Raw genomic sequence first — 26,294 nt, forward strand, 5'->3', positions numbered from 1 at the left:
ATATAAACAAGTAGTAAATAAGCAAGCTTCTCAAAACATTAAACACTTTAACAGTCAAAACTTCCAAATCAACTCAAGTCCTACTTAGGTCAGCCCTACCTGTCGTCCTTAGGTTTTCGAACCTAAAGCTCTGATACCAAATTTGTAACGACCCAAATCTACTGGATCCGGATCATTAAACTGGTCCTTACCTGACCCAAAATCATCCAAGGGTAATATGGTCCTTTCACGTTAAATGTGTATTTTAAAGTCCAAAAAGGACAACGTGATAATTTGCTACAATTCAAATGGTTTGAAACTCAAAGGGGCACAATAGTCATTTACTCGTATCACATTAAAAAAAAAAAAAAAAGAAGAAGAAGATAAAGTTCGGGGCAATATAGTCTTTTCTATGGTTAAAATATAATTATTGTATTTTACTGGGCCTTATAATGTGTGACAATACATTTGAGTGAGTGGTTAAGGGCAAAATGGAAAAAAAAAAATAAGTCACATACATTTACTACACAGGAACCGGTCGATGTATGGGGAGTTATACGTCAACTGGTTTGAGACGTGTACATTAGAAAACTCTCTGCAAGATACTGGTCAACGTGTGGGAATTTCACGTCGACTGGTTCTAGGTTATCCATACTCAAAATGTTCACTGCCCGAGATTCACCAACATTGGTAACCAACCACCCAACACCACCATACTCACGTACATATTTAAATATATTTCAACATTTAATACAATAATAACAACAACGTTAACATAATTTACAACACGTTACATAAAATACACTAAATGATTTAGTGTAATTAAACTTCATTACATTTCCCTAATGGTCATATACAAAATGAATCTAAATATTTCACATGCTGCAAAATGATACATTTTGGGTCAACACTTTACAAAATGAGGCCTAATACAAAAGGTAGCAAAAAGATACATTCTTCTAATTCAAGCTAAGACTGTGGTAGATTGTCGCCCGCCACTTCTTTTCACGAACCTGAAAATGTTAAAATAATGGTGTGAGCTAAACGCTCAGTAGGAAGTGTCTAAGACACACTTCTTATGACTCCGTGAATCCACGTAAGGAATAGGTGAAAGAAAACGGGATTATAACATAGAAGGTGCATGGCAACAACTACAACGACAAGTATATAACAATTGTCATCCAAACACATACACACCATATACTCTAATGAAGTGCAATGTCATGCAAATGTCGCTCCCCATATCCGAAACATTTCCGTTTCAACTTCCAAACCGTTAGCGTAATCTGACCCAAGGCACCTCCAAGGCGTCACGAAAGGAGGATTGACTAATCATCCACGACCACAAGGCACCTCAAGGCGTCACATCCAACCCAGTTAGCTCAACCATACTCCCCTCTAGACTACATTAACACCACGGACCACTAGGCGCCTCCTAGGCGTCCGGGTTTTCACAAACACTTTAAGAAAACTTTTTCCAAAACAATTTCACTTATTTTAAAAACATTTTTCCCATTTTTCTATCCCAATGAATGCATGAAATGTTTCATTCTTCAATTCATCAATTCCACCATAAAACTCTCAAACATGCTATATAAAGCAAATTTCTAAGCTACATAACTAAAGTTCTTATTTAACATTAACTTTGCATAACAAGCATATAAGATATGGATTCAACTTCATGTAAGCATATTTAAACACTATAAAACAACTACCAATTAGTCACATATATTCCATACCTATTATTTAAGTAATTTTTACAAAAATTAAAACTAATTGAATTTGCTAGACATCAATTCAAGTTATAAAACTCACAAAAGTATAAGAAATCATGTATTAGAACACTCCCTACCTCTTAGGATGCAAAACCCCCAATTTTCAAGCCCTAATTTCAAAAATTCAATGGTTGGCCAAATAAGAAATTGCTTGCATCAATATGCAGATCTCAACAAGCTCTCCAATTTGCTATAAACGGCACCCAAAAACTCACAAAATTGAGGGAGTAATCAAGGATTGAATTTAGTGAAGGAAAGAAAAAGAAAAACCAAGAAATGAGAGAGTGAGAGAGGGCTTACGGGAGAGAGAATGAAAAATGAGACCAAACATGGTCTCATGACACTAAAATGGGTGATGGTGGGCCCCCCTCCAAAAAGATTTTCTTTTAACATTAATTTTTACGACAAATTCATATATATATATATGCTACTTATTTTACAACCACACAAAATGACACACAACCATAAAAATATGCATGGAATGCAATGGACCCAAAATAAAATCTCTGTACACAAGAATCCCAATAGCGGGTCCTAACCGAGACCGTCCGGCCTGAAAAAGGGAAAAATACGTAAATGGCAACACTTGCATTTCAAAGATTCCTGAACTCCATGAAATACCTCAACCAGCTCCCGGACACACCTGGCACACCCCATGGTGTCCGATACGCAAAACAAAAAAAGACAAAAATGCCCTCGCAAAAACAGAAAATTCCAGAAAATAAAAAATGGCAAAAATCGGAAACATTACAAAATTGTTAGAAATTGTTATGAGAAAGCGTGTTAATTGTGTGATATTAATTTCCCCATTCTCATAATATTGACAAAACATGTATATGCATTCAAGGCATGGAGCATGAAAAAGGGTAAAGTGATTTGAAAATGATGAAAAATGGATTTTTGAGGAAAGTTTTGGTAAAACGGGTTTTTGAGAAAATCGATCGTCGCGGAGTCACCAAAGGGCCGGTGTGTTAATATAACCTAGAGGGAACTAAGGAGATCGCCCTAGCGTGGTTGTACTAGCTGGGCCCCAAATGACGCCACGGGGGTACCAAGGGTCAGGGACAGTAGCCAATCCTTCTCTCATGTTGCTGCGGAGTCACCAAAGGACAGGTTATATTAACAGCTTGAAAAGTGATGGATTTGAATTTTGAAAATGGGGAGCGATATACATGACATTGCATATCATGGCATGGCATTGTTTATTTGAAATTGGAATTTATGTTGTATTCTTTTCCAGCATAGCATGGCCCCTATTCTCTGTTCCTATTCATTATTTCGATTCACGGGGCCACAAGAGGTGTGTCTTAGGCACCACCTACTAAGCAATTTACTCATCCCATTATATTTAACATTTTTTTTCAAGATTCGGGAAAGAAGTTGTGGACACTGAACCATCACAAACTTAAAGAGGACTATGAATATATTTTTTTTATTTATTTTTTATTTTTTGTTATCTTTTATATTTTGCTACACTTTTGTAAAGTCTCAAAACCATAGTGAAGTGTACACATTTTGCAAGCCATGGTCATGTATTGTAAACTATAACTCTTGTTGGTACTTTGGAGGGAAGCAAGACTATGTAATTATTTTGTATTAAATGGGATAATGATGGTGGACCATCTTGAGGAGGTTGTTGATGTTGTTTTGGGAAATGTATTATATTTTTTTGTATTGTGTGTTGGGATAGGTTGGATTAGTCTTGAAGGGTCAAGAAAAGCCATTGCATATTTTTATTATTATTAAAGCATGTTGTTGTAGGTCCCTTTTTAGCAAAGGTCATGCTGATTTTTTTTATTTTTATAATTGATATCTGTTTAGGGTCGTTATAGTATTATTGGTATTTCACATTCAAGAATTTTATATTTTTTTATAATAAATTAATAATTAAGGATAAATTAGTAATTGTAGCTTTAAAGGGAGTATTTTATTTGCTTTTAATAGTTAAGGGAGGTAACTTGCTTCCAAAAATAATTTTTAGGCATTATACAACTATTGTACAATTTAGGGGGCTTTTTGCCAAGAAATTAATAGCGTTCCCAAGTACCATTCTAGCCTCTCTTTCTTCTTTTCTGGTAAATAGGAATCGTCCGATATTTATTAAAAAATATTGTTACGAGACGAGCCAAGAGCGACGAGCGAGAAGCCAGAGTGGAGGAGCTAGAGAGAGAGGAGCGGGGGTAGAGAGAGAAAGTGATGAGCGACTAGGAGTGGCGGTAGAGAGAGAAAGGGGGAACCGATGGACAAATAAGAAATAAAAAATAAAAAATAAAAAAAATGGGCCCATGTTTCTACAGCAGTCACGTGCAATATTTATTAAAAAATACTGTTACAAACATATCAATAGCAGCATTTTTTAAAAATTGCTGTTTAAATTTTGCCACCACATCAGTATTTTGGTGTAGTGCTAGCCTGTTTGCAGGAGTTCAAATTGATCAACTCTCATTATCAACTTATACTAAATCTACGGTTATATCTATTCATGACAATAGGCTCCAGCTAGATGGTATATGCTCTCCTCTCTTTTTGAGAGGTTGAGTATTCGAGCCCAAGTGAGAGCAAAAATATATAATGAGTGTGTGTATTTGCTTAAATTTTTGAAAATATTATATATGTATACAAGATGTGCTCCATGAAAATAATTTGATACAGTATGTTCCATTAAGAATTTCAGCAAGGGGTACACTAAACGTTCATACAACTTGTGCTGAAATCCAAACTGATGCATCACTTATTTTCATTCATAAAATGCAAACTAAGCAATATTTCTAAATTGGAATTAGCTATGGAAGGAAAATTTATAGAGTTCACAACTAACAGCTGTAAGAAGCACCTTATTTGACACCAAGTGAGGAATCTGTCCACACTATTGTCATTGTAGCCTCTTTTTCTTTTCTGAAGTACTTTGTATCATGCATACAGCTCCAAGCTAGCTAACCTTTGGGTGGGAATAGCAATCAGTGAAGTTGTTTTCTTCATAACAATCCCAAATTTCTCTGAGAGATCAAGCACTTCGCCCTTTGGCATTTGCCACTCGAATGAGTGCAAGAGCGAAGCCAATATGTACATAAGCATTCTCTCTGCTAGAGGTAAGCCCGCACACATCCTCCTTCCAGATCCAAATGGAAGATACTGAAGATTGTTGCCATTGTAATCCCATTTGCCCGGTTCACTCAAGAACCTCTCAGGCTTGAACTCAGATGGATCATCCCAAACCTGAGGGTCCCTATGCAATGCCCAAACATTAAGAAAGACCTTAGTGTTCTTTGGTATGGTGTAGCCACCTACTGTGCAAGATTTACTCGGAGACTTTGGGAGTAAGAGAGGGAGTGGAGGGTGTAACCGGAATGTTTCCTTCACAACTGCATCCAAATACTGTAATTTGGGCAGATGGGACTCTTCAGCATTGTTCATTCCAACAACTTCTGCTAATTCTTCTTGGACATTTTTCATTACTCCTGGATTGTACATGAGCTCTGCCATCACCCACTCAGCCATGGTTGCTGTTGTGTCAGTCCCACCAGCCACAATGTCCTGTTACAAACATTTTGCTAGCATAAGTTCAATTCTCAATATCATAAGTTTGCATAAACTGATTCTACTATAGGATATGACGCATTTTTTTGATCTATTTGTTTAGTATGGCATCAGAGCACAATCAAGTGCAATGAATAGGCCTAGTTCTCTATGAAGGTAATTCGATTATAGGATAAAGTGATTGATAAAATCTTCTGGTATTAACTCTACAATTAGGACCAATCATGTGATGGATACCATCTAAATCAAGTGCATAGCAAGTCTGTTTCATTGGTTAAAAGCTTAGATTTAACCATCCAATATAAAATCTAGAATGAATGACTAGAACTAAATGAAACTAAAAATAAATGAAGAAACCCATAAGATGAACTATAGAAGTATAAAATCTAGGTGAGACCTACTGCGTTGTAAGGATGTGCCTAAATATCTGCTAAACATGCAGTATCATAAATGTTGGCAAAAGAAATTACCATCAATATGGCCTTGATTTGTGTCAAGGTGAGTGGACTTGCAGTATCTTCCTTCTCCTTCAGTGCCAAAAGAATGTGAAGAAAATCCTTCCTTTCTTTGTCCTCGGACACACCTGCTCCCTCGCAACTGTCCAATCTCATCCGTTCAGCTATGACAGCATCTAGTATTCGTTCCACCCATGCTACGAGCCTCTTTGCTTGTCGCTCCACACCCTGTATATCATACTTTGCCAGCATCGGAAAAAAGTCAGATATGTTTGGTTTTTCCGCTAGTCCAATGAGTTTTTCGATCACCTCCTGAAACTCATCTTGAACACTACTATTCTTCTCCCCTTCTAGTGTGCCACCCCACAACATGCTCATCACAACATTTGATTCTGTCGAAAAAATTATTTTTCCAATATCCAAAGGCTTGCCAATCTTGGCATACACATCTCTAATTGTCTTCCTAACCTCTTCTTTTCGAAGATTGTAACAAGCCTCAAGATTGGTCTTACTCAGCATCTCTCGCACAAACGCTTTGCGCATACTGCGCCAGTAGGAGCCATGTGGGCTCCATGCGATATCAAGCCCCCCAAATGAGGAAACCAATGCTGCAATGGTCGCATCACGATTAGCAAAACTTATGTCCTGGTCGCGAACCACCTCTTTTGCAAGGGAGGGTGAGCTCAGAACTATACAGAGTTTTTTTCCGAGCCAGAGCTTGTAGATTGGACCATAACGATGAGCCAATTCTGCAAATGTGACGTGCAGGTTGGTGCCTAGAAATGGGAGGTACCCAACAACTGGCAAGCCACGAGGCCCTGGTGGCAATGGAGCCACTCCTTTTCTTGACTTCACAGATGTCCATAGGTACCAGAAGATCGCTAAAATCACCCCTGAAACAGTGAGAATTGATCGAGCAAGCTCATCTTTTTTGTTGCTGCCCTTCCACCACCATGTCCATTGTTCATAACTTGTATGTGCAGTCTCGTTTAGAAGATCAGAATTCATGTTCGCAGACTATTGATTTCAAAAATTAGATTATAGAAACTAGTTTAAAATTTTCTGCATAGAAGAGCATACTATAGGCATTGAACTAAATGGTAGTGTTAATTTAGATAAGAAAGGATCTAATAATTGAAGATTGACACACAGAAAAAAAAATCCTAGATATTTTAACAAAGTTTCAGATAAGGCTAGGCACTTGAAAGCTAAACTTATGGTCAGGAATTGAATGATATATTGACAATCGGGCAAATGGTTGAATAATTTACATGTATAAGATAACATGAGTAAGTATGGGTGTGGGACAACAACTTTTAAGGTTTGTCAGTTTAATTGTTATCATAAATAAATTAAATGCCACTGTTATTAGTTTTTGATAATTGAAAAATTGTGGATGTAGTTGTTTTTCTTTATAGAAATTGAGAACGCTGCTAATCAATAATAAAGGAGTACTTGCATGCATTAATGATGTGTCCTGTGATGCTGTTGTATAACAGATTTTCAACTTTAGGTGTTTGTAAATTGTAAGTTAGTACAGCTGCCAAGGATTGCAATGAAGCGTTCCTATTTGCAATCAAAAAGATAAAGCAGCTATCTAAAGGTGGTTTTAGTTTTGTCTTTTTTAGAGCTTTTGAGTATCGGAGACAATTAATTTGAAAGAAGTATTTGAAGGTGCTGTGATTGAAAAGATGGCAGTACGTGTCTCTGAGGGGGGTATGAATGCAAAAAAACAGATTATTTGACTGTATGGCAGGAAAAAAAAACAAAAAAAATCTTTGACTTTTTGCACATAAGGTTACGCACGTGGTCAGGAATTGAATGACATCTTGACAATAGATGACATGCGTAGTTGTAAAGCAGAGAAATAAAATTTTAACTCTTTGTCCATTTGGTTAGTGTAATAAAGTGACTTGTCCTCCATTAAATTTGAATGAAGAGGTGATTGAGTATAAATAAATAAATATATAATTTTATTTAATAATTTAAATTTTTAAATAAATAAATAAATGTTTGATCATTATAATTAGTATTAGAGCCAGACCTCCTTCATCTGATACCACCACGTTAAGCGCCCAATCCAGAAGGCGTCCGAGTGACTCACCGAGGTAGGCAAAGTGACTCGAGCCGCAATAAAGACATTACGAATTTATGTAAGAGAGAATGTAATAAGGGTCATTTATCTCACATTGGATCCAGATAGAAAAGTGAGTAGGTATACAACCCTACTCAATAACTTGAATTTTTGGATAAATGGACAAGTCCTCACTCGTTACAGTTAGGTAGGACTGCAACTTGGGCGAGTCGGGAGGTTTTGAGGTATAACTTGAACCTAATTTACCATATGAAATGTTAAACCCAACCCTATCTTCAACTCGAACCCAACCCATCATTCTATTTTTAAATTCAGACTTGCAACTCAGACTCTTAAATATATATAATAATAAATAAATAAAAGTTTAAAGATATTTTATAAATTTTGAATAAATTACAAACAAATTCTTAAAAAATTAATTGTCTTAAATATTAGGGTTAAGTGCAATTAACCCCTCGCTATGTACAAAATGTGCAATTAATCCCCTCATGTTCAATAAATTCCCTTCTAATTTTCGATTGGTGTAAATAAGGACTTTTGAAGAAATTAAACCATGAATTGACTTATGTACCCTTATAATAAAATAAAATAACATTTAAGAAATGTTTTCAGGGATTGATAAAATTGTCTCCATCTTTTTCTGGACAAATAAAAAACATAAAAACCCAATAAAACCTGCCACATCATAAAAAAATGTGGACATATAAGTAATTTTTAACCTGCCCTTCTCCCCCACCTTCTCTCAATCATTGCCCATCATCAGAACCAACCGACGAGATCGAGCATCACCTCAACCACCGCCCGCCATGGCACCACCAAAAACCAACCCCTCTCTTCGTTGCTCTCTATGTTTACCCGTCACCACAACCACCGGCAGCCACCGATGCACTCTCTCTATACACTTTTGGTTTAATGATGGTAGATTTTGAGTTTAATGTATATAACAGTATATGTATATATATATATATATATATATATATATATATTAGAATATTGAGCATAAGTGTTGAATGGGTTTGGTAAAGCAAGTGTTGTATATGGGTCATTTGAAACTCACGGGACTGTGTGGTTAATTTATGAAATAAATTTTGTAAATGAAGATAGGTCATGTAGATGAAGACAAATTTCTGTAAGTGTTATTTGTGAATTCTTGTCTAATTCTATTGTTGGTTCCTTACAAGGTGGGTTTGGCCATTGGACAACATTTAAAAATGTGAAAGTTTAAGCATTGGTTTAAGAAGAAGAATTTCTTTTCCAGTGGCAACTGAGTATTGAATTGTTACATTGTATATATTTAGTTCCTATAGAAATTGAAATAAGTCCATCCAGTTTTCAGATATATCAATGTATTTGTATCTAATACTTATATGTGTACGTGTATGTATATAAATATATTTTGTATGTTTGGTCGCCATTCAAAAGCTCATGGGTTGGTGTTGGGTTCATTATATATATACATATGTACATGCGTAAGAAATTTTGCATTACTTTTCAAGCAATTTGCTAACTATTGGATCTCATAATTTTTTGGTAAAATAGTGATTTTTTGGCATAAATGATTATCGCCGGAGCCTCGTGAAAATGTCGATGATCGAGCTATGTGTAGAGAGAGAGTGAGTGGAGAAAGAGAGTGGAGAGAGAATGGAGAGAGAATGAATTTTTTATTTCTTACATGAGCACTAAGGGTATTTTGGAATTTTAATAAAATATTTGGTTAACATGGATGATTAAGGGGTAATTTGTTCAAAAGATAAATAATATAAAGAATTATATACACTTTTTTTTTAATAAGGGTGTTTCTTGTATATTTTTTAGGGATTATTACACATAAATGGACTTAGGGTATCATATTTACTAAGAGATTGAGTCAAAGTCCCATAGTTTCTTTAAAATGGGTTTGACCCAAAAGCTGAGGTGGCACATGAAAAAATACTGTTTGATATTTCTGTTGCCTAAAATACCCTTCTTCCTATTTTATGTGTTGCCTAAAATGCCATTTTCTACACTTGGCTAATTTCAAGCCCTAATGCCTTTCATATTCCATTCGGTGTAACCCTCTCTCACGACTCTTTCTCCCTCACTTGTTTCCTGCGATACAGATACAATCTGCCATGGCACGAACAATCTTCGATCTGCTAAAGGGAAATCAAATACTCAGGCTCAACGGTTCCTCTTTCCCTCTTTGCTGAAACCCTAGCCTTTCTCTTCCTAATTTCTGGTGTAACGGCAATAACTGGACGGTTGCAAACAATTGGGGTTTTTTACCGTCATCTCAGCCTCCGGTCACGTTATAACTCTTGAAATAGGTACTTTGACCTAATTAGAGCCCTAATGCTCTTTCATATTTCTATTTGTGCAGACCCTTCTCTCTCCCATTCTCAAATGAGACCTAGCCCTCACTCTATTGAATCCATCAATGAAAGCCTAACCCTTTCTAAGCACTGATATAACTTTGCCTCAATCACAAAGGCTGATTGTTTGAAGCTTTGTCTTTTGCAAGTTTCACCTTCAGAGGAAAATCGCCCAGGTACTGGCCTTGTTCTCCTTTCTTCCTTTTCTAAACATTCATTGATCTTTATTATTCTGCTTTCTTCCTTCTCTGAACTCTCATCAATTTTCTAATTTTTTCTTCAATCGCAGAAGTTATTTCTTCAAGCATAGGGATAAGCCCTAACCCTTTCTAACCCGGGTACTATTTTCCAATTTCCTCTTTCATCTCTGCCTTCCCCTAGAAAGTTGTAGAGTCTCTCTGTAAATGATACTATGTGTTGAAAATTTTAATCAATTAAGTTGTTGTTACTTTCTGCTGACATGATTTCAATTCATGTGTTGTTTACATATTCACTAGATTTGAGGATTCATATGCTGTAAGCTGTGTTTTTCTGTCTTATGAAGTTGCTGGTTTTTTTTTATTCTCTTTTATTTATTTATTTTTTTAATAGAAGAATGATTCAGTTTTATCCTTTTTGGTTTTGGTTGTGCTACTGCTCCAATTCGGTGCATACTAATTTGCAATAAAAAGTGGAACTAAACTTTCTTGTTTCTCCAAAGATAAGATTAGAGGATTTTTTTTACTTTAAAAAAAAAAGATAAAAAAATATTAGAGGATTTTTCAAAATAACTGCATACCAGTAATACTGGTAATTTCTTTGTAGTCTCATTGTAAATATGACTATGATTACTATTGATAACTCCTCTGTTCATGGTAGGTGTGATGGCAATACAATTATTGGTTATATATTATGCAAGGAAGTAAATAAGTCAAATCCAAAAGTTAAGGGAAAAATAACTGTGATGTTAATGAGTTCTCATTGGGAAACACTTGCAACTAATCATGCAGAATTTCATAAAGTTGTGGTAAATCTCAAATTTCTGTTGTTTCGAGACAGGAAACCTTCACTGACTTCAATTTTTTGTAGATAATGACAGGATAAGTTCTCAGCTAGTGAAGATAAAGTGGAAGTTGTTATTAAGATTTTTTAAACTGATGTCATTCCTGTTCTTGTGAACTTTAGAGGGTTAGGTTCTATAATCCTCTTAAGAATATAATCGAAATCACTATAAATTATATTAACCCAAAAAGACAATCAGAGCTACTTCACCAAAAACCCATAAGCCTGAACTCTCTTCAAGGACTTCACAACTGTGACTAGTACCATGTGATGAGAGGTTATATACAAATTTATAAACTCAATCTACCATATAGCACAAATCCATGTATAATGGGTAAGGCAGTCAAGTAGTTCCTAATATAGTAGTAGTTATGTAAGGAAAAAGCTCTTCAATATTGGTATGTATAGAAGAGACTACGTACCTATGCTATGTCTGACTGTGTAGTTAAAAGTGCTATTTTATAGCCAGAAGTTAGACACATACGCGATAACTAAGTGGTTGCCATAGGGAATATCGGAAAGAAGTAGTACCTTAATCTGCTACAAAATAAGGAACTACGGCTACAAAATATTTGCTACAAGATATGGAGTATATATGTATTGGCTACTAACTACCTCCTGGGACATAATATGCACTACCTCCAATAATGATACTAACATTATATTTCTTCAATTATTTGGTACAATTTCAAGAATCTTGTTTAGTCACTTTTGTTTTTTTAGATAATTACTCCAAAAATATTATTTTTAAGTTTTCTAGTTAAGTTTAATGGTGGTTAATAGCATGCTTTTTACATACGTGCTTTAATTTTGGTGAGAAGGTGAATATAATGATTATGGAAGTATCAACTAGGTATAATCTCTTATATAGGAATAAGTAGTTGATATATTCTACCAACAATTGCAGTTATCTTATACAATAAATGTGTTAATTATTTCATCTTTGTCTTAGTTTTGCATCTTTAATCTTATGACTTTACTTCTCAATTATTAGGGATTAGATTCCATATTATGCCTATTTGATTACTGAAATGTCACAATTTTCTCCCCTTACCAGAAACATATGCATACTAAAGATTTCTTTCTATTAAAATGTTGAATTCCAAGCGAATAATGTACTTCTTTTGTAGATTTTATACCTCAAGTTGCTAAAATTTTGTTCCAGACATTCCATCAAGCTAAAGTACAATTATTTCTAATAACGTAACAGTAGAAGTGCATGTTATTCCCAGCCATGAAAATAGTATTTTCTCTCTATTTTTTTTTCCTTGGCAAACTAGAAGGAGAAAGGACTCGAACACAGGAAGCTGGCCACTCTATCAATTAGGCCACTGGGTGATACTCTTTTCTCTATAGAATGAACAAGTTGACTGAAAAATAATTTAGGATAAGTAGATTATTGTTGATTAATTAATCTCATTTTGTTGGATTTGTCTTACTAATAATGGTGTCTATGCAAAATTTCATTTTGTAGCATATGTGGATGATGTTTCTTTGTGTATGTTGAGAATTAACAATGTAGGACAAAGGGCTAGCTATGTCATTAAATTTGTTTGGTAGAAGGCATGGACTTTGGTATTGATCATCCCAATCTTTTATAAAAGTTTAAGTCATTGCTTGGACTTTTTAAGTTAAGATGTAGGTTAAATTAGGCTAGAACACAACAATTTTGAACTGTCTATTATTTGGTAGCAGAGAAAATAAGGAAAGAAGAAAAACTTTAAGATTAACAAGTTTCTATAAAGGAGTAGAATTGTTACAAGATTCCATGTTTCCTAATTTCTTCTTGTTTTCCCAATTTCTTGGCAACCAAACATAGGATAAAGTATAAGGACTTAGGAAAAGATTGGTTGAATGGACTTGTATCCAAATTTTCAGATTTTCCAATAGTTATTAGGAAGCCTTTTTATGCATAATGTACAGTTTATTGCAAATTTCAATCACTTGTGAAAGTAGTACAGCAATTATTGAACCTTTTTTTACTATTTCGTTGTTATTATTGTATATATGTTTGAATATTGTTGATGTAGCAAGTCTCATGATTGTTTTTTCCTTTATACCTTATGTGGATACATAATTTGAAACTTTGAACTAGCATTTAGAGACATCGTAGAGCATTCCTTGGCAGATTATCCTGTTAATTTAAGTTTTTCATGCGTTTCACCTATCTTTTAGATTTGATATTCATTTGTTTACAGAAAAAGAAGTCAATGGTCCAAATTTAATCAACAATTAAAACTAAGAATCTACAGTCACACAGACACATTTTCTCAATCTTTTGCTCCAACAGTGAGAAGTTGCAAAGCATGACGCGCGTATTTTATTTTGACTAACAATTATGATAACAAGGCTCCAAATTTCCCATCCTCCAGAACTTCTTAAGAACTCAATTCATTTATGCGAACCGAGCTGAGTAATTGGTTTATTTGAGTGAGTCAAGTTTGATCACAACTGTTTAAAAATTAACCAAGCTCAAACTAAGCTCAGACACTGCTTCTAACCAGCCAAGCTGAGCATAAGCTCTATAAAGTTGGCTTGACTCAGCTTGTTTACAGCCTACGAAATGGCTGATCTCATACTTAAATATGTCTCCTTATAGTGGCCAGTTTAAGCTTTCACCATGTCACCTGACCCCTTTTTTTTATCAAATATATATATATATATATATATATATATATATATATATATATATATATATATATATATATAAAGTAGCATTTTGAATACTAAAGAGTTGAACTATCACAAAAATATACTAGGCCATGTAGAAATTCCCACGTCTTGAAGAACCGGCTGGCTGGTGATTGTCCCTTCCACTTCCAAAACCTTTTCTCCTTTTGCTGATCGAAATGCAGAAAGGAGAGATGACCCTGATTGGGTCTTCAATTTTCTTATTGCCCTTTAAGAAAGACAAAAAAATAACTCCACTAGAAGTTGGATTTGATGTGACCTTATTTATAAATTCATTATAGGATAAATTATTTATGCTTGAAACTTGAACGGAGACTCAAGAAAACGTCATCAGAATATCTCCCATCAGTTAACTGGACTCATGTACACATATTTTTCTGAAAGTAACATGTATGTATGAGATTTGTCAAACCACCAAATTACAAATTCTGAGTTTCAACAAGAGTATATCTAAAGAAAACAAGGGTTGAAGTAGTTTTTAGTTTAGCATACAGTTGCCAGTTTGAAGAGAGCCTTGCATTCCTAAGCATGCTAACTCTATTTTCTTTCATTAATTCTTTCTTTATTTCTTTGTTTCTGATGCACACTTTCTTATTTCTTTACACTTAGAATAGCCTTCCTTAATTTACAATTATAGTAACATAAAAGCTAAAGCATGTGGTTCCTATTTTGTAGCATAACTACTGCATAAGACTCAGCTTAAATGAAGACTGGACTTATAAATTTGAATATCTGTGTCATGTTCGATTTTCTATTAATAGTTAATAAGTTGGTGTATATGTCTTAAGATGACTGTTCGTGTTCATTCTAGCTTCTCGTGTTTATGGTTATCTTGTTCTGAGATTTGTAACTGTAATTCTTGTTTTGCAAACTAAATCCTATTTGGTGAAAATTTTTATGATCTTTTTTATATACTTTTTTTTTTATTTATGAATTTTAGTTATAAATATTTGTGAAGATAATGACTGAAACAGGATCTCCCTTTGCAGGATTTGAAAGACTAATTGGTAAATTTGGGTTGAACTTTAGTCTTGAACAAGCTGAAGGCCCTTATTGTGGATTATAATTTTTACAATTGCAGCACCCTACGGTCTTACCATATTTTAGAGTGCTTTCATCACTTCATACTGGTAAGTCATATCTTTAATTATTTAAATATATATATATATATTTTTTATTCCAGTTTTTTTCATGCTAATAATAAATTGGATGTTAACCGCATGAAGCATAAATCTGTCAATTAAGACAGGCACCCAATTGTATATGAAACAAAGTACAATATAAAGTAACAAAATTTATTAATATATAAACAACAAAATTTTCATTTTTTTATTTTTTTATTTTCTTTTGTGTGTGTGTTTTTGTGTTTGAAGGTTGAAAGATTTGTGTAGTTATTCAGTTGTAGAAGCAACAAAAACACTTCCAGTGCTTCCCAAAAATAAAAATCATCATTATCATGGTGTTGTCATAAAACTTTATTTGAAAAAGGATAATTCTTAACTTATTTATTTGACTCGAGAAACTGATGTTATTAATATTTGTGGGCCAATTTGGGTGCTTAATTGGTAATTGATTGTGTGTTTGAATTTTGAATGTCCTAGATTCAAAGGGGGAAGCCACATAAACTTGCACTGAGAATGGCATAGACTTTATAAGTTGTAACCTTCCAGCACAAAATGAGTAGTTGGTAGTCCAAAACTCCTCAATTAAAGGATCACAGTGCTGCTTATTCAGTCTATTAGACAATAATAACACTCCCAAATATCTAATTGGGAGGGTCCTAATAGAGAAATTAAGCTTTCTGAGAATTAGGTTTTGAGTAGCAGTCTCTATACCAGATCAGAATATGACACCTCTTTGCATTATTTGGAATCAAGCTAGAAATAGAAGTTAAAACTAAATTGAGCTATTGATTCTGTCAGTATTTTAACAGATTCAACATCCCAGCTGCGATTAACATAAGATCATCAACAAAAAGGTCCATTACTTATCCTCTGAGCTGAGCATTTCCAATGGTAATCGAAACCCCCTAGAGTTATTCTCTAATTAAAAATACGAGGTAGAACCTTCATTCCTATAACAAATGGTATGAGGACATTGGATCCTTCCTCCTTCCCTTATTAGGTAAACCATACAACCATTAACATCCAAGGAAAAGAACTTTTCAACAATTTCAATAAAAGAAATAAAAATAAAAACTGTAAGTGTTTTTTTTTTTTCCTTTTATCTATTCGATTGGGTTAAGTGATGCTTTATATATGCTTATTTTTGTGTGTTTTACCTATCATTAACGTGCTTAGTTGGATTAATTCCGAAGAATGTGTATTGAATTAATGAATTAGGAATATATGAGTACTCCCAAGTGCCTTCGTAAGCTAGCAGATTTGAGATTGAATCTTTTCAACATGTAATGTGTAGAAGTGCAAATTGGTAAATTTAAGTTGGACTGTTATGTCCATATATGTGCTCTATCCTTCCTTTTTGTATCTAATGTGCCTGTGTTGGTAATTTATTTGTAGATGTTGAATACCCGGTGTTCTCCAAATAAATTCAAGGAAACGGTTTGCAATTTAAGTGAAGACAAAAAGGTTGCCGTACAAGAGATTGGGTTTGGGTCCCTTTTAGACATCGAGTGTACCATTTTGAAGCGCAACCTGTGCTTATGGTTGGTAGAACACTTTGACCCTAGAACATCTCATCTCACCCTTGAATCTGGCGCTCGGATCCATGTTACGCCAAGTGACGTTGAAGAGGTACTTGGCCTACCCTCGGGAAGAGGAGAAGATGTGCCAAATTATATTGTACAAAGTGTGCATTGGTTAGAAAATGGCATTTTTTTAAAGGACGGTGTAATAGAAGTGCCAAACTTAGTGCATCAATTAGACGTTCTTCCTGTTGGGGATGACTTCAAGAGGGCTTTTGTCCTTTTCGCTTGCGGATCACTTCTAGCACCCATATCGAAAAATGAGACAAGCAAAAGGTTATTGGCAGCGGTTGACAATGTGGATGCTATTAAATCGTATAATTGGGGGAAGTTTGTTTTAGATTGGTTGAAAAAAGGAATTGCGTCCTATAAAGGAAAGGAAGGAAGAGAAGGTTGTACATACATACATGGATGCTTGTTCTTTCTCATGGTATGTTCTAAGATATAATATTTGTAATGTGTCTATCATTTTATTTTAAATAGCTATAATGTCATTATCATAATGGCTTATATGTTGTAGCTTTTCTACCTACACCGTGTGGATGTCAATGGACCAAAACCGAAGCCTGAGATGTCATGCGTACGTGGATGGACCAACAAATTAATAGGCGAGAGGTTGAATTTGGAGAAGCATAAATATAATGGTTTCGGCTTCGGTGAGGTAAAGTTTACAACTGATACATCTGAAGATGCCGATAAGGTAATCACGTCAATTATGGCTTTTTATAATTGGTACTAAATATACGGTTATATTTGCATATTCATAATTACTTGGAACTCTACGGTTACATTTATATATTAACTGATATATATATTTATTAAACTTGTTTAAAATTGTTAGGAGTTGGCATATGAAATTATTAAAGTTGTTAAGAAATGGAAGCAACGGCACAATGTAGGCCAAGGCAGGGGGTCGAGATCCTCAGAACCCAGTTCATCCACACGACAACCTAACCCATCTTCGCAATTGTTTGCACAACACAATCCGATTGAGGAGGAAGATGAATCCCACATACCAGTGGAGGAGGAATTCGAAACCTCCACAAGACAAGCAAACTCACCCTGGCAATCTTTTACAAAACACGATCCCATGGAGGAGGAAGGAGAAATCCCCGCACCAATGGAGGAGGAAGTGGGAACCTCCACAGCAATGGAAGAGGAGCGTGATGTGCAGGAAGCAGTGATCCCTTTATTACGTGTTATAAAGCCTGGGCGCCATAAGGGATCACCTTGGGTTGAAATGAAGGTCAACCGATTGCGTGTCCTTCGTCCAGAAGCAAAGGCAGTCATCTCATATGCCATGGATGAGAGCAGAAATGATGAGTGAGAAATTATATAAATAATTTCTTATTTGCTCTATATTTACTTACTTTCTATGCTCAAACACTTAATATGTTATTGTTTAATTATAGTGAAATGCTGGTGAACATAAATGATATTTTCCTCACAAGAAAAGAGATGAGAACAATCTCTTACAATCATTGGATATCAAATATGGTATGTTCACTTAAAGTTCATTGATTTTTCAAACCAATCACACGCATGCATTAATGGTTTAAATGTGATCATTGTAGGTGGTTGAAGTCTATTGCCAAATGCTCCAGCTGAAACAAAAGCGTAGAGGAACCAAATTTTTCTTTCCGCCTTCGATTGGGGTAACAAATTCTTCTATCTATAGTGAATGTTTGTTTGACACATATTAGGTTATCAATTGTGTGCATTTTCAGATTGAACTTTCCAAGATACCTTCAAAAGTGGTTGATAGGAAAGGTAAAATACAAGCAGTTTGGAACAACTATAAAAGGATAAGGAATGTCGATGATAACAAAGTTTGCCAATTCAATATGGTAATATTTATCGCTTACAAACATAAATAATTATTATACTTTTATCAAAAAAATATGATTCTAAAAGTAATTAAATTTTTACATTGTTAAATATGCAGCTTTTCTTTCCAATACTTGTAAATGAGAAACATTGGTGCTTGTATGTCTTTAACATTTGCGATAGTCGTATGGATGTGTTGGATTCAAACAAACATTCTTCGCATGATAAGCGTACTCCAGACAAGATGTCAAAAGATTTGGTAAACGCTTATTACATATGAGCTCATTTTTTTGATTATGTATTCATTTACTGTTAAATTAAGACGGTAAAGTATACAAGTTGAAGAACGTGGTACTGAATTTTTTACTCTAATCATTTATATATTGTGCATTTGTAGGTAATGTTGGTTGAGGTATTCACCGGAAGAGATCTACAAAACTTCATATACAATGTGCCCAACGTACCTCAACAGCCCGATAGGTAATTTTATCACTTAATGTTCCTAGTTTGGTGTACTGATTATGTTCACAATTATAATTAACAGATACCTAAACAGTCTTTTATTCAGTGATAGTTGTGGTGCTTTCATGTTGGACTTCATGGAGAAATGGGATGGTTCACTCAGTCACCCAAAAGAGAAGGTGAAGCCCAATTCTATTTTTTACATGGGTCTTATTTATTTTTTTCCCCGAATGAAGAAATTACCGAATTACTAAATCACACAATCTCCTCGATACTCTTCGTTAATCATTTAATTCTCTGTTTTCTTCTAAACCATTGGTGCATTGTTAATCTAAGCACCCACTGGTCATTAGTCTTCAAAGGAAGAAATGGGTCTTGCCTTTAAAGGTTTCAAAAAATATATTTGTAAAACTGATCCACATTCCTACATACTTTTGTTCAAGGGTTGAAACTGGAGGGTCTTCAATTCCAATACATGCAAACATAATTTAAAAAATTAATGCAACCACAAAATGCATCCACTATAACGTTTTCCTTCCTCTTCACTGCACTCCCCATTCTGTTTTTACACGTTTTCCAGCTTATACCTTTCTTTTTTCTTTTTGCATCTTTTAAACCCATGTTTGTGTGCAAGTACTTCGCTTTCCGATCTCTCCCCGCTAGGCTGCAATGTCGTAGTGTCAATAGCGGGAAGACCAGGGGACTATGGCACGTGTTGAAACAAAGAGAGCGGTAAGCAACCCCTTTAGGCAACAAAATTTTCAACCTTAGAACCCCCTAATGCAGTATACCCTTAATGTGTGCCATTTTTTTGAAAGAGAAAGCATCCAGCTCTAGTGAGTTTTAATCTAACATGAAGTAAGCAACAGTACTCCCTTGTAATGAATGATATAGAAAATGTTTGACATCCACTGTATAATGGGTCCTATCGAGTAGAAACCAGCTTTGCTAGATGAGGTTTAAATGAATAGCATATTCTTAAATATTTTCAGACAGTTTTTCATTGTCAAAGAATTCAGTATGAGATCAGTAGCTTAAATCATTAGTCAACCTTGTTTTTCCTACATCACCTAACCAATTAGATACGCAAATACTGGACTCCTGTCATTTTAAATGAACATATTGCAGTTAATATGGTCACTTCACTGTACTTAGTGGTGCTCATTAAAAATGAACCGAACACAAAAGATACTGAAACTACGACATATTGAAATGAATGATAAAAAAATTTCAAAATAAATAGTCACTTTAAGATTACTTTTGGAATGTCAGAAAAAAGGTGTGTGCCATTGAGTGTTTGGAATCAGTAAAAAGGGATAACTATTTTGGGACAGGGAGATCTTTCGTATTATTAGATTTGTTTTGGTTTTGTTTATGTTCTGTCTCTGTGCTGATCTGACCAAATTGCTAACATATTTCCCAAGGATGAAGCTACCTGTTTATGCAATATTTCACATATAAAAGTTTAGTATCACCGAGATTTTGTGCATATGCCAAATTCAACATTGTTGAAAAAGTTTTCTTTATCAAATATATAGTTTCTGCAACACTAGATTCCTATCTATTTACACTTATATGTATTCACGCATGAAGTCCATTTCCCAATCCTATATTCATGATTTGTCTTTACCTGGTTTAATTTGCAGGTGGATGTTGATAAATTACGTGCAATTATTGCTTCAAATTTGCTTTCAGATGACAATAACACAATGAAGGATTTTGTAAAGAACAAAGCACTTTATCCATTTGGTCAAGCATGTTGATTTCAAGTAAGCTTCCATCAGCTTACTTGTGGTTAGTAATTTTATTTTTTATTTTTTATTTTTATGATTCTAACATCACCTCCATCAGCTAACAAGGTACCATTTACCTCAAGGAACCTCACATACCAGTATTTGCCCAGTTGGAAGCTAGAGGAAGTGGGATAGGACGATCGTTGAATTTTCTAAAAAGTGGTACCTGAAATGATGTGGGATATGGGACATTTGTATTGTTGAATAGTGTCATTTTTTTTTCATGTATTTTGCACTCTGTTGGTGTTAGCTATTTTTAAAGTTTTAAAGAATAGTAGCTTTGCAACTTTTGATTGTGGATTAGGTTGGTATATTTTTGCAACTATTGTATGGCTTATTATATTGGCATCTACCTTACATGAAATCAAATGAAGTTGCTCTTTTGGGTTCTCAGGAATTAGTATTGTATGGCTTATTATATTAGGGTCTCAATGAAATTTCTTTCACTACTATATTAATGTACTAATTTCAAATTTGATGGAGTTTAAAACTGAAGCAGTTTATAATGAATGAAAAATTGGTTTGGATCTTCCTTGGTTCCATGGTGTCGATAAATGGATAGTTTAATGAATGAAAAATTGGTTTGGATCTTCCTTAGAGAAAACGTGGTACCTTGACGCCAAAAAGAAGTACCTTCAGTTCAAAAAACGTGGTCCCTTTGGGAAAAAAGTAGTACCTTTACAAAAGGTACCAATTTTTGCAATTGAATATGGTATTACACCCCACATCGCTAATTAAGTTGCACATTACATCCACAAACAGTTCCATTAGCGCCATGAATAAGTGTTTAGAGAAAACGTGGTACCTTGACGCCAAAAATGAGTACCTTCAGTTCAAAAACGTGGTACCTTTGGAAAAAAAGTGGTACCTTCGCAAAAGGAATTTATTTTTGCAGTTGAAAACGTGGTTTTATACCCCACACCGCTAATTAGGTTTCACCCATGCATTGAAGGACTCTGCTTGATTGGTGTATAATTTATCCCAACGCTTGGAAGTAAACATAGCATTTGACCAATGTTCAGGTGAATTCGCCAAAACCCAATCGCATAACTCCCCTCGAAATACCCGCATGGCAGCCAATGCATTCTTATACTCATCTACAGTTCGAGCATATGCAATTTTATCGAGTAATTTTTTCGCATGCTCTTTACCCGAAGCCCTCAATCCTAAACTTTGTCTCCCAAGAATGGATGTAGAAAAATTCGCCGTTAGGTGACGAAGACACCATGAGTGGTACTGGGAGCCAAAAATATCTCTAATACAACTTATTAGGCTCGGATGCCTGTCGGTTAAGATTGTCACAATGCGACCATCTAGAATCTCTTTCACCTTGCTCAAGAACCAATGCCAATCATCATCATTCTCAGAAGAAACAACAGCATACGCCAAAGGCCACAAGCCATCATTCGCATCGAACCCCGTTGCACCAAGCATTGTTCCTTTATAATTGCCACTCAAGTGGCAAGCATCGATTGCTAACGTGGGCCTGCAATAGTTGATGAAACCTCGTATGGAGCACCCATAAGCTACAAACACTCGCTTAAATCTCCTATCATCCGTGCACTCCCACGATGTAATTGTCCCAGGAATATATTCTGCTATTCGTTCACACAACCACGGGACTAAAATATAGCTATCCTTGGGATTTCCCTCAATGATATGACGTGCACACTCCTTAGCTCTCCACGATTGCATGTAAGTCATTTTAGCAGAAAATTCACCGTTTATGTCTGTGGAAATAGTCTTGGGGGTGCATTTAGGATTGTCCCTAACCTTGTTCACAATAGCTCGACCCATTTCCTTCGACCAAAAAATGGCTTTATAATCTGAAATGTCTTGAGCAGTGTGAGTGTGAACATTATTAAACCGCTTGATTCTCGCTATATCACCACTTCCTTCACAACCAGCTGATAATTTCCATGGACAATTATTAACCTCGCACACAACTCTATAATATTTTCTGCTATTGTCCAAGTACTTGAACCGAAAATGATTACGAAGACCAAACAAAACGAGTGCATCTTTGAAATCATTTGGGCTGTCAAAAAACTGATCCACGCAAAGAATGTCATCAATGTGTCGGAAAGAATCCCGATGCGCATTTATCGGAGGAAATGAAGACGTTGACGCAACACTTTGTAGAAGACCAATTGGCGATGTGGCTTCAACAAATTGTCTACAAGTGGATAAAAAGGTATATTAAAAATCACATAACCTATGCAGCGCATACATCAATGTATTACTTTAAATATATGTGTCTTACCTCTCACTATGATCAGTAGGAATTGTGCATGATGCAATTACAGGCTCTGCATCTTCCATATACACATTTAGCATGGGACCACTCACTAGAAGCATCACTCTAAATCCAGATTCTCCCGTCATCCTCAAAAGTTCATTCTTGTTAGATTCGGTGGTATAATATATGACTTTACCACTCATGTTTGAAGATGAACGTTGTTGTAACTCATTTATAAATGATTCGTATGTTGTTGTTGTTGTTATCATAAAAGGGTCTGTGACACCGCCGATGTATATAATTTCCCCATTCTCATTTTTGTCAATTTTCCCATCAAATCGACAATAGCATATAATTTGTCTCTCATCCATTTGTCCAACTGCTTCGAAAATTGACTCATTAGTTTAAAAAAAAAAACTAAATATGAAGTTCAAAAAAAAATGAAATATAAAACAATTAAATATCATAATTATATAATGTAATTTAGAGATCTATTTACACCGAAACACTACTAATTCCCTCAATAGGGATAGGCGGTGTCAAGATTAAACTTTTCCTAAACACACACTACAGACCTTTTTCAAATCAAAATACAACCACAAAATCAATGCCATTGATTACTAGATAATTGTATCACTATGTGTACAACAAACATATATACAAGATGAGGGAGATTATGAGATGAATAGAGAGTTAAATGGGACAATATAGATTGAAAATAAAAAATTGAGAGTTAAATAGAGAGAGAGCAGAGTGTTGAATATTTTTCACACACAAATATTATATGTGTAAGTCTTGAAAATGGGGGAGACAAGTACAAGGGAATGTTGGAATAATAAATTAATACTAAATACATTTTTTTTATAAATTAATGCTAAATACATATATTTAAAAAGCCTCATTCATAGAGTTTGCTAGCTTTTGCATCAATTCTATCATGTGCACAGAGGTATACTCTACATGCCATTTGAGAAAGAGGCAACAATCTTGAATAATTCTTGATCTAAATTGAGTTATAATAATTAATTATACATAAAAACTAATTGGACTACCTATGTGTTGGTGGCTTTGAATTTTAACTCCTAAATTCCTACGTTCTGCTGAGGATTTAGTCTGCAGTCATCAAAGAGCCTTGAATATATAGCTTGAATACAGATATAGCTGATTTAGTCTGACTCTTTTTGTAGGAAGATACAGATATAGCTGATTTTACATAGATATTATTTTCTAACGGAGTGAATTGATACTACTCATAGCTATCGACCAATATTGTGGTGTGTATTGGTTATAACTGACAATGTGAATTTAAAATTTCAAATGGATATAACCATGGTCAGTATTAATGGTTTTAACTAAATTTTGATATTTCCATTAAAATGGTATCTCTCTTTGATTTTGGATCATGTGTGTGGTTATTAAATTATGTGTTGATTTGTAAGGTTGCTTTCAGATTTGGACAAAAATAAAATGAAAGTCTTGATAGTTTGTTGATGTAATGAGCTTAAAAATTTAAAATTATATGCTTTGAATATATATCTATATCAGTCCATGGCAACTACTGCTTAATGATAAATAAGCCGTGAAACTACTTTGATCATATGGAGCTTATTAGTTGCATCATGATTACTACTAGTTTTGTGTATGTGTTCCATTATGTACTAGTTAATGTGTGGTATTTAGGCTTATGGCCAGTGTGTGTGTGTTAAAATCATGTATAAACATACATATATATGACAAAGTCGTGTTATGTTTAAATATTTCAGCCTAACTCTTGTAAAAATTAGAACAAATTCATGTTGGTTTGGATGACTCCTAAAGGTTTTTTGTTTGGAAGGTTAAACAAGTATTATTATACCATTTCTCTCATTCCTTCTCTTTCTCCTTCCAAATCGAGGTACGTTAGGGTTTTCTCTCCCCTAATGGCACACGTGTTCTATGGACCTGTATTAGAGTATAGTTCACACTATGATTCTTAAGATTGATGTGCTTATTGACGGTCCAGTGCTGTTTCAATCTCCTCCTAACAGCACTTAACATAATCATAAACTAGATTTAGCTCAGCCATTTTGTCTTGAAGTTTTTCCTCAATCTCATTGGGAAGCTATTCATGTAGTGGCTGAAATATGTTTGTTTTTTTATGATCCAAACACACTCAAACAAACAAGAACAGTGACCAATAGCTAGCCGCAGAAGTTACAATAGGTGTAGCTAGCCTATGACAAGTGTGTTTGTGTTAAAATCTAGGTCATACAATTCTTTTTAACAGGTGTAAATCTAGCTCCCATTCTCACGATTTGTTTGTAATTTAATTTTGTTGCTTTTGCGCTCTATCTACCACTTTATGCGACTTAGTATAAAACCAAATATAAATATTAACTTACTGAATTTTTCTGTTACTATCAAATACCATTAAAGCAAAATTACAAAATTAGACCCTCCCTCACAAGAAACAAAATTTTAAGAATTTATTAATCACTCTAATCGATTGCAATAGGCTGCCAACATAGTTAATTGAGAGTCGATAATTCAAAGAGCATTTCATTTTATTTTTGTCCAAAGCTGAAAGCAACCTTACAAATCAACACATAATTTCATAATCACACACATGATCCAAAATCAAAGAGAGATACCATTTTAATGGAAATATAAAAAAATAAGATGTTTGGATACAATTGAAAATCAAAAAATAAAAGTACATGAAGCACCAGATTTAAAATTAGATTCCTCATAAGTACAAATAATTCTTTGAGACTACGCTTTCATGAGTACAAATAATTCTTTGGGAGCTCCGAGAATTAGTGGGGTAAAACCATGTATATCTCGATTGCGAGAAATATATATAATGCAGCTAAAAGAGCATAGGCAGATTTAATAAGGCAATCCCCACAAAAATCTATAAACTCTACCATGTTTGAAGGCTTTTCTCTTAAAACAGACTTTAGTAGTACTACACTTATCTGTTTCCCATTGAAAACTTTAAATCACCCATTAGCTGTTTTGATTTTGATTTTGATTTTGATTTTGATTCCTTTCCTAGTGCAAAGACATGTAGTATCCGTATTCACCTTCACATAAAGGTGGTGTCTTTGGTTTGATTGTAGTGCCAGAGTTTTGGACCAAAAAAATCAGATCCACCTCAAAGAGAGAGAGAGAGCTCTCTCATGTAGCCTTTTCAAAACAGAGCAAAATACAAAGAAATATTGTCAGTGTTCCCTCAACCTCTTCACTCCTCATTTATGAAACCTGTCTTTCTTTATTTATTTGACATCAAAGCTCTATCAAGTGAAATTCTCAACTCAACTCACAATATTATATATATATATATATATATATATATATATATAT

The 26,294-nt window shown here is 34.5% G+C and overlaps 3 protein-coding genes across 5 annotated transcripts; 1 reads left to right on the plus strand and 2 right to left on the minus strand.

Moving 5' to 3' along the window:
- Positions 1–4,367: 4,367 nt before the first annotated feature.
- On the minus strand, positions 4,368–6,908 carry LOC132303995 (geraniol 8-hydroxylase-like). The gene is made up of 2 exons (XM_059801471.1): positions 5,762–6,908; positions 4,368–5,288 (listed from the first exon to the last, which is right to left on the minus strand). The coding sequence occupies exons 1-2, from the start codon at positions 6,752–6,754 to the stop codon at positions 4,665–4,667; spliced, it is 1,617 nt and encodes a 538-aa protein (XP_059657454.1). The 5' UTR covers positions 6,755–6,908; the 3' UTR covers positions 4,368–4,664.
- Positions 6,909–14,352: 7,444 nt separating this feature from the next.
- LOC132303996 (uncharacterized) lies at positions 14,353–20,133 on the plus strand. Of its 3 annotated transcripts, none has more exons than XM_059801472.1 (10): positions 14,353–15,054; positions 16,444–17,058; positions 17,149–17,328; positions 17,470–17,951; positions 18,041–18,125; positions 18,203–18,283; positions 18,356–18,475; positions 18,574–18,714; positions 18,853–18,935; positions 19,012–20,130. In XM_059801472.1, the coding sequence occupies exons 2-10, from the start codon at positions 16,444–16,446 to the stop codon at positions 19,169–19,171; spliced, it is 1,947 nt and encodes a 648-aa protein (XP_059657455.1). In that variant the 5' UTR covers positions 14,353–15,054; the 3' UTR covers positions 19,172–20,130. The 3 variants fall into 3 exon arrangements, with proteins under 3 accessions (XP_059657455.1, XP_059657456.1, XP_059657457.1); XM_059801473.1 differs by having other exon boundaries at positions 19,024–20,130; XM_059801474.1 differs by lacking the exons at positions 18,356–18,475; positions 18,574–18,714 and having other exon boundaries at positions 19,012–20,133.
- Positions 20,134–21,634: 1,501 nt separating this feature from the next.
- LOC132305380 (uncharacterized) lies at positions 21,635–23,320 on the minus strand. The gene is made up of 2 exons (XM_059803029.1): positions 22,974–23,320; positions 21,635–22,886 (listed from the first exon to the last, which is right to left on the minus strand). Exons 1-2 carry the CDS (start codon positions 23,318–23,320, stop codon positions 21,635–21,637), a joined length of 1,599 nt encoding a protein of 532 aa, XP_059659012.1.
- Between the last annotated feature and the right edge of the window lie 2,974 nt (positions 23,321–26,294).

Source organism: Cornus florida, unplaced genomic scaffold, assembly GCF_030987335.1.
Source record: "Cornus florida cultivar Cherokee Brave unplaced genomic scaffold, ASM3098733v1 CherokeeBrave_3.0.0_Hap2_Chr04, whole genome shotgun sequence".
Taxonomy (NCBI): Eukaryota; Viridiplantae; Streptophyta; class Magnoliopsida; order Cornales; family Cornaceae; genus Cornus; species Cornus florida.

What these genes read in the sequence shown, in the direction of transcription:
- LOC132305380 (XM_059803029.1), bottom strand. Translation starts at nt 23,320, where the DNA reads ATGGATGAGAGACAAATTATATGCTATTGTCGATTTGATGGGAAAATT. An exon ending in CCTACTGATCATAGTGAGAG is followed by an intron (nt 22,887 to 22,973) that starts GTAAGACACATA and finishes ATCCACTTGTAG; the next exon opens with ACAATTTGTTGAAGCCACAT.
- LOC132303996 (XM_059801472.1), top strand. Translation starts at nt 16,444, where the DNA reads ATGTTGAATACCCGGTGTTCTCCAAATAAATTCAAGGAAACGGTTTGC. An exon ending in CATCTGAAGATGCCGATAAG is followed by an intron (nt 17,329 to 17,469) that starts GTAATCACGTCA and finishes TAAAATTGTTAG; the next exon opens with GAGTTGGCATATGAAATTAT. An exon ending in AAGTTTGCCAATTCAATATG is followed by an intron (nt 18,476 to 18,573) that starts GTAATATTTATC and finishes TTAAATATGCAG; the next exon opens with CTTTTCTTTCCAATACTTGT.
- LOC132303995 (XM_059801471.1), bottom strand. Translation starts at nt 6,754, where the DNA reads ATGAATTCTGATCTTCTAAACGAGACTGCACATACAAGTTATGAACAA. An exon ending in AAATCAAGGCCATATTGATG is followed by an intron (nt 5,289 to 5,761) that starts GTAATTTCTTTT and finishes TGTTTGTAACAG; the next exon opens with GACATTGTGGCTGGTGGGAC.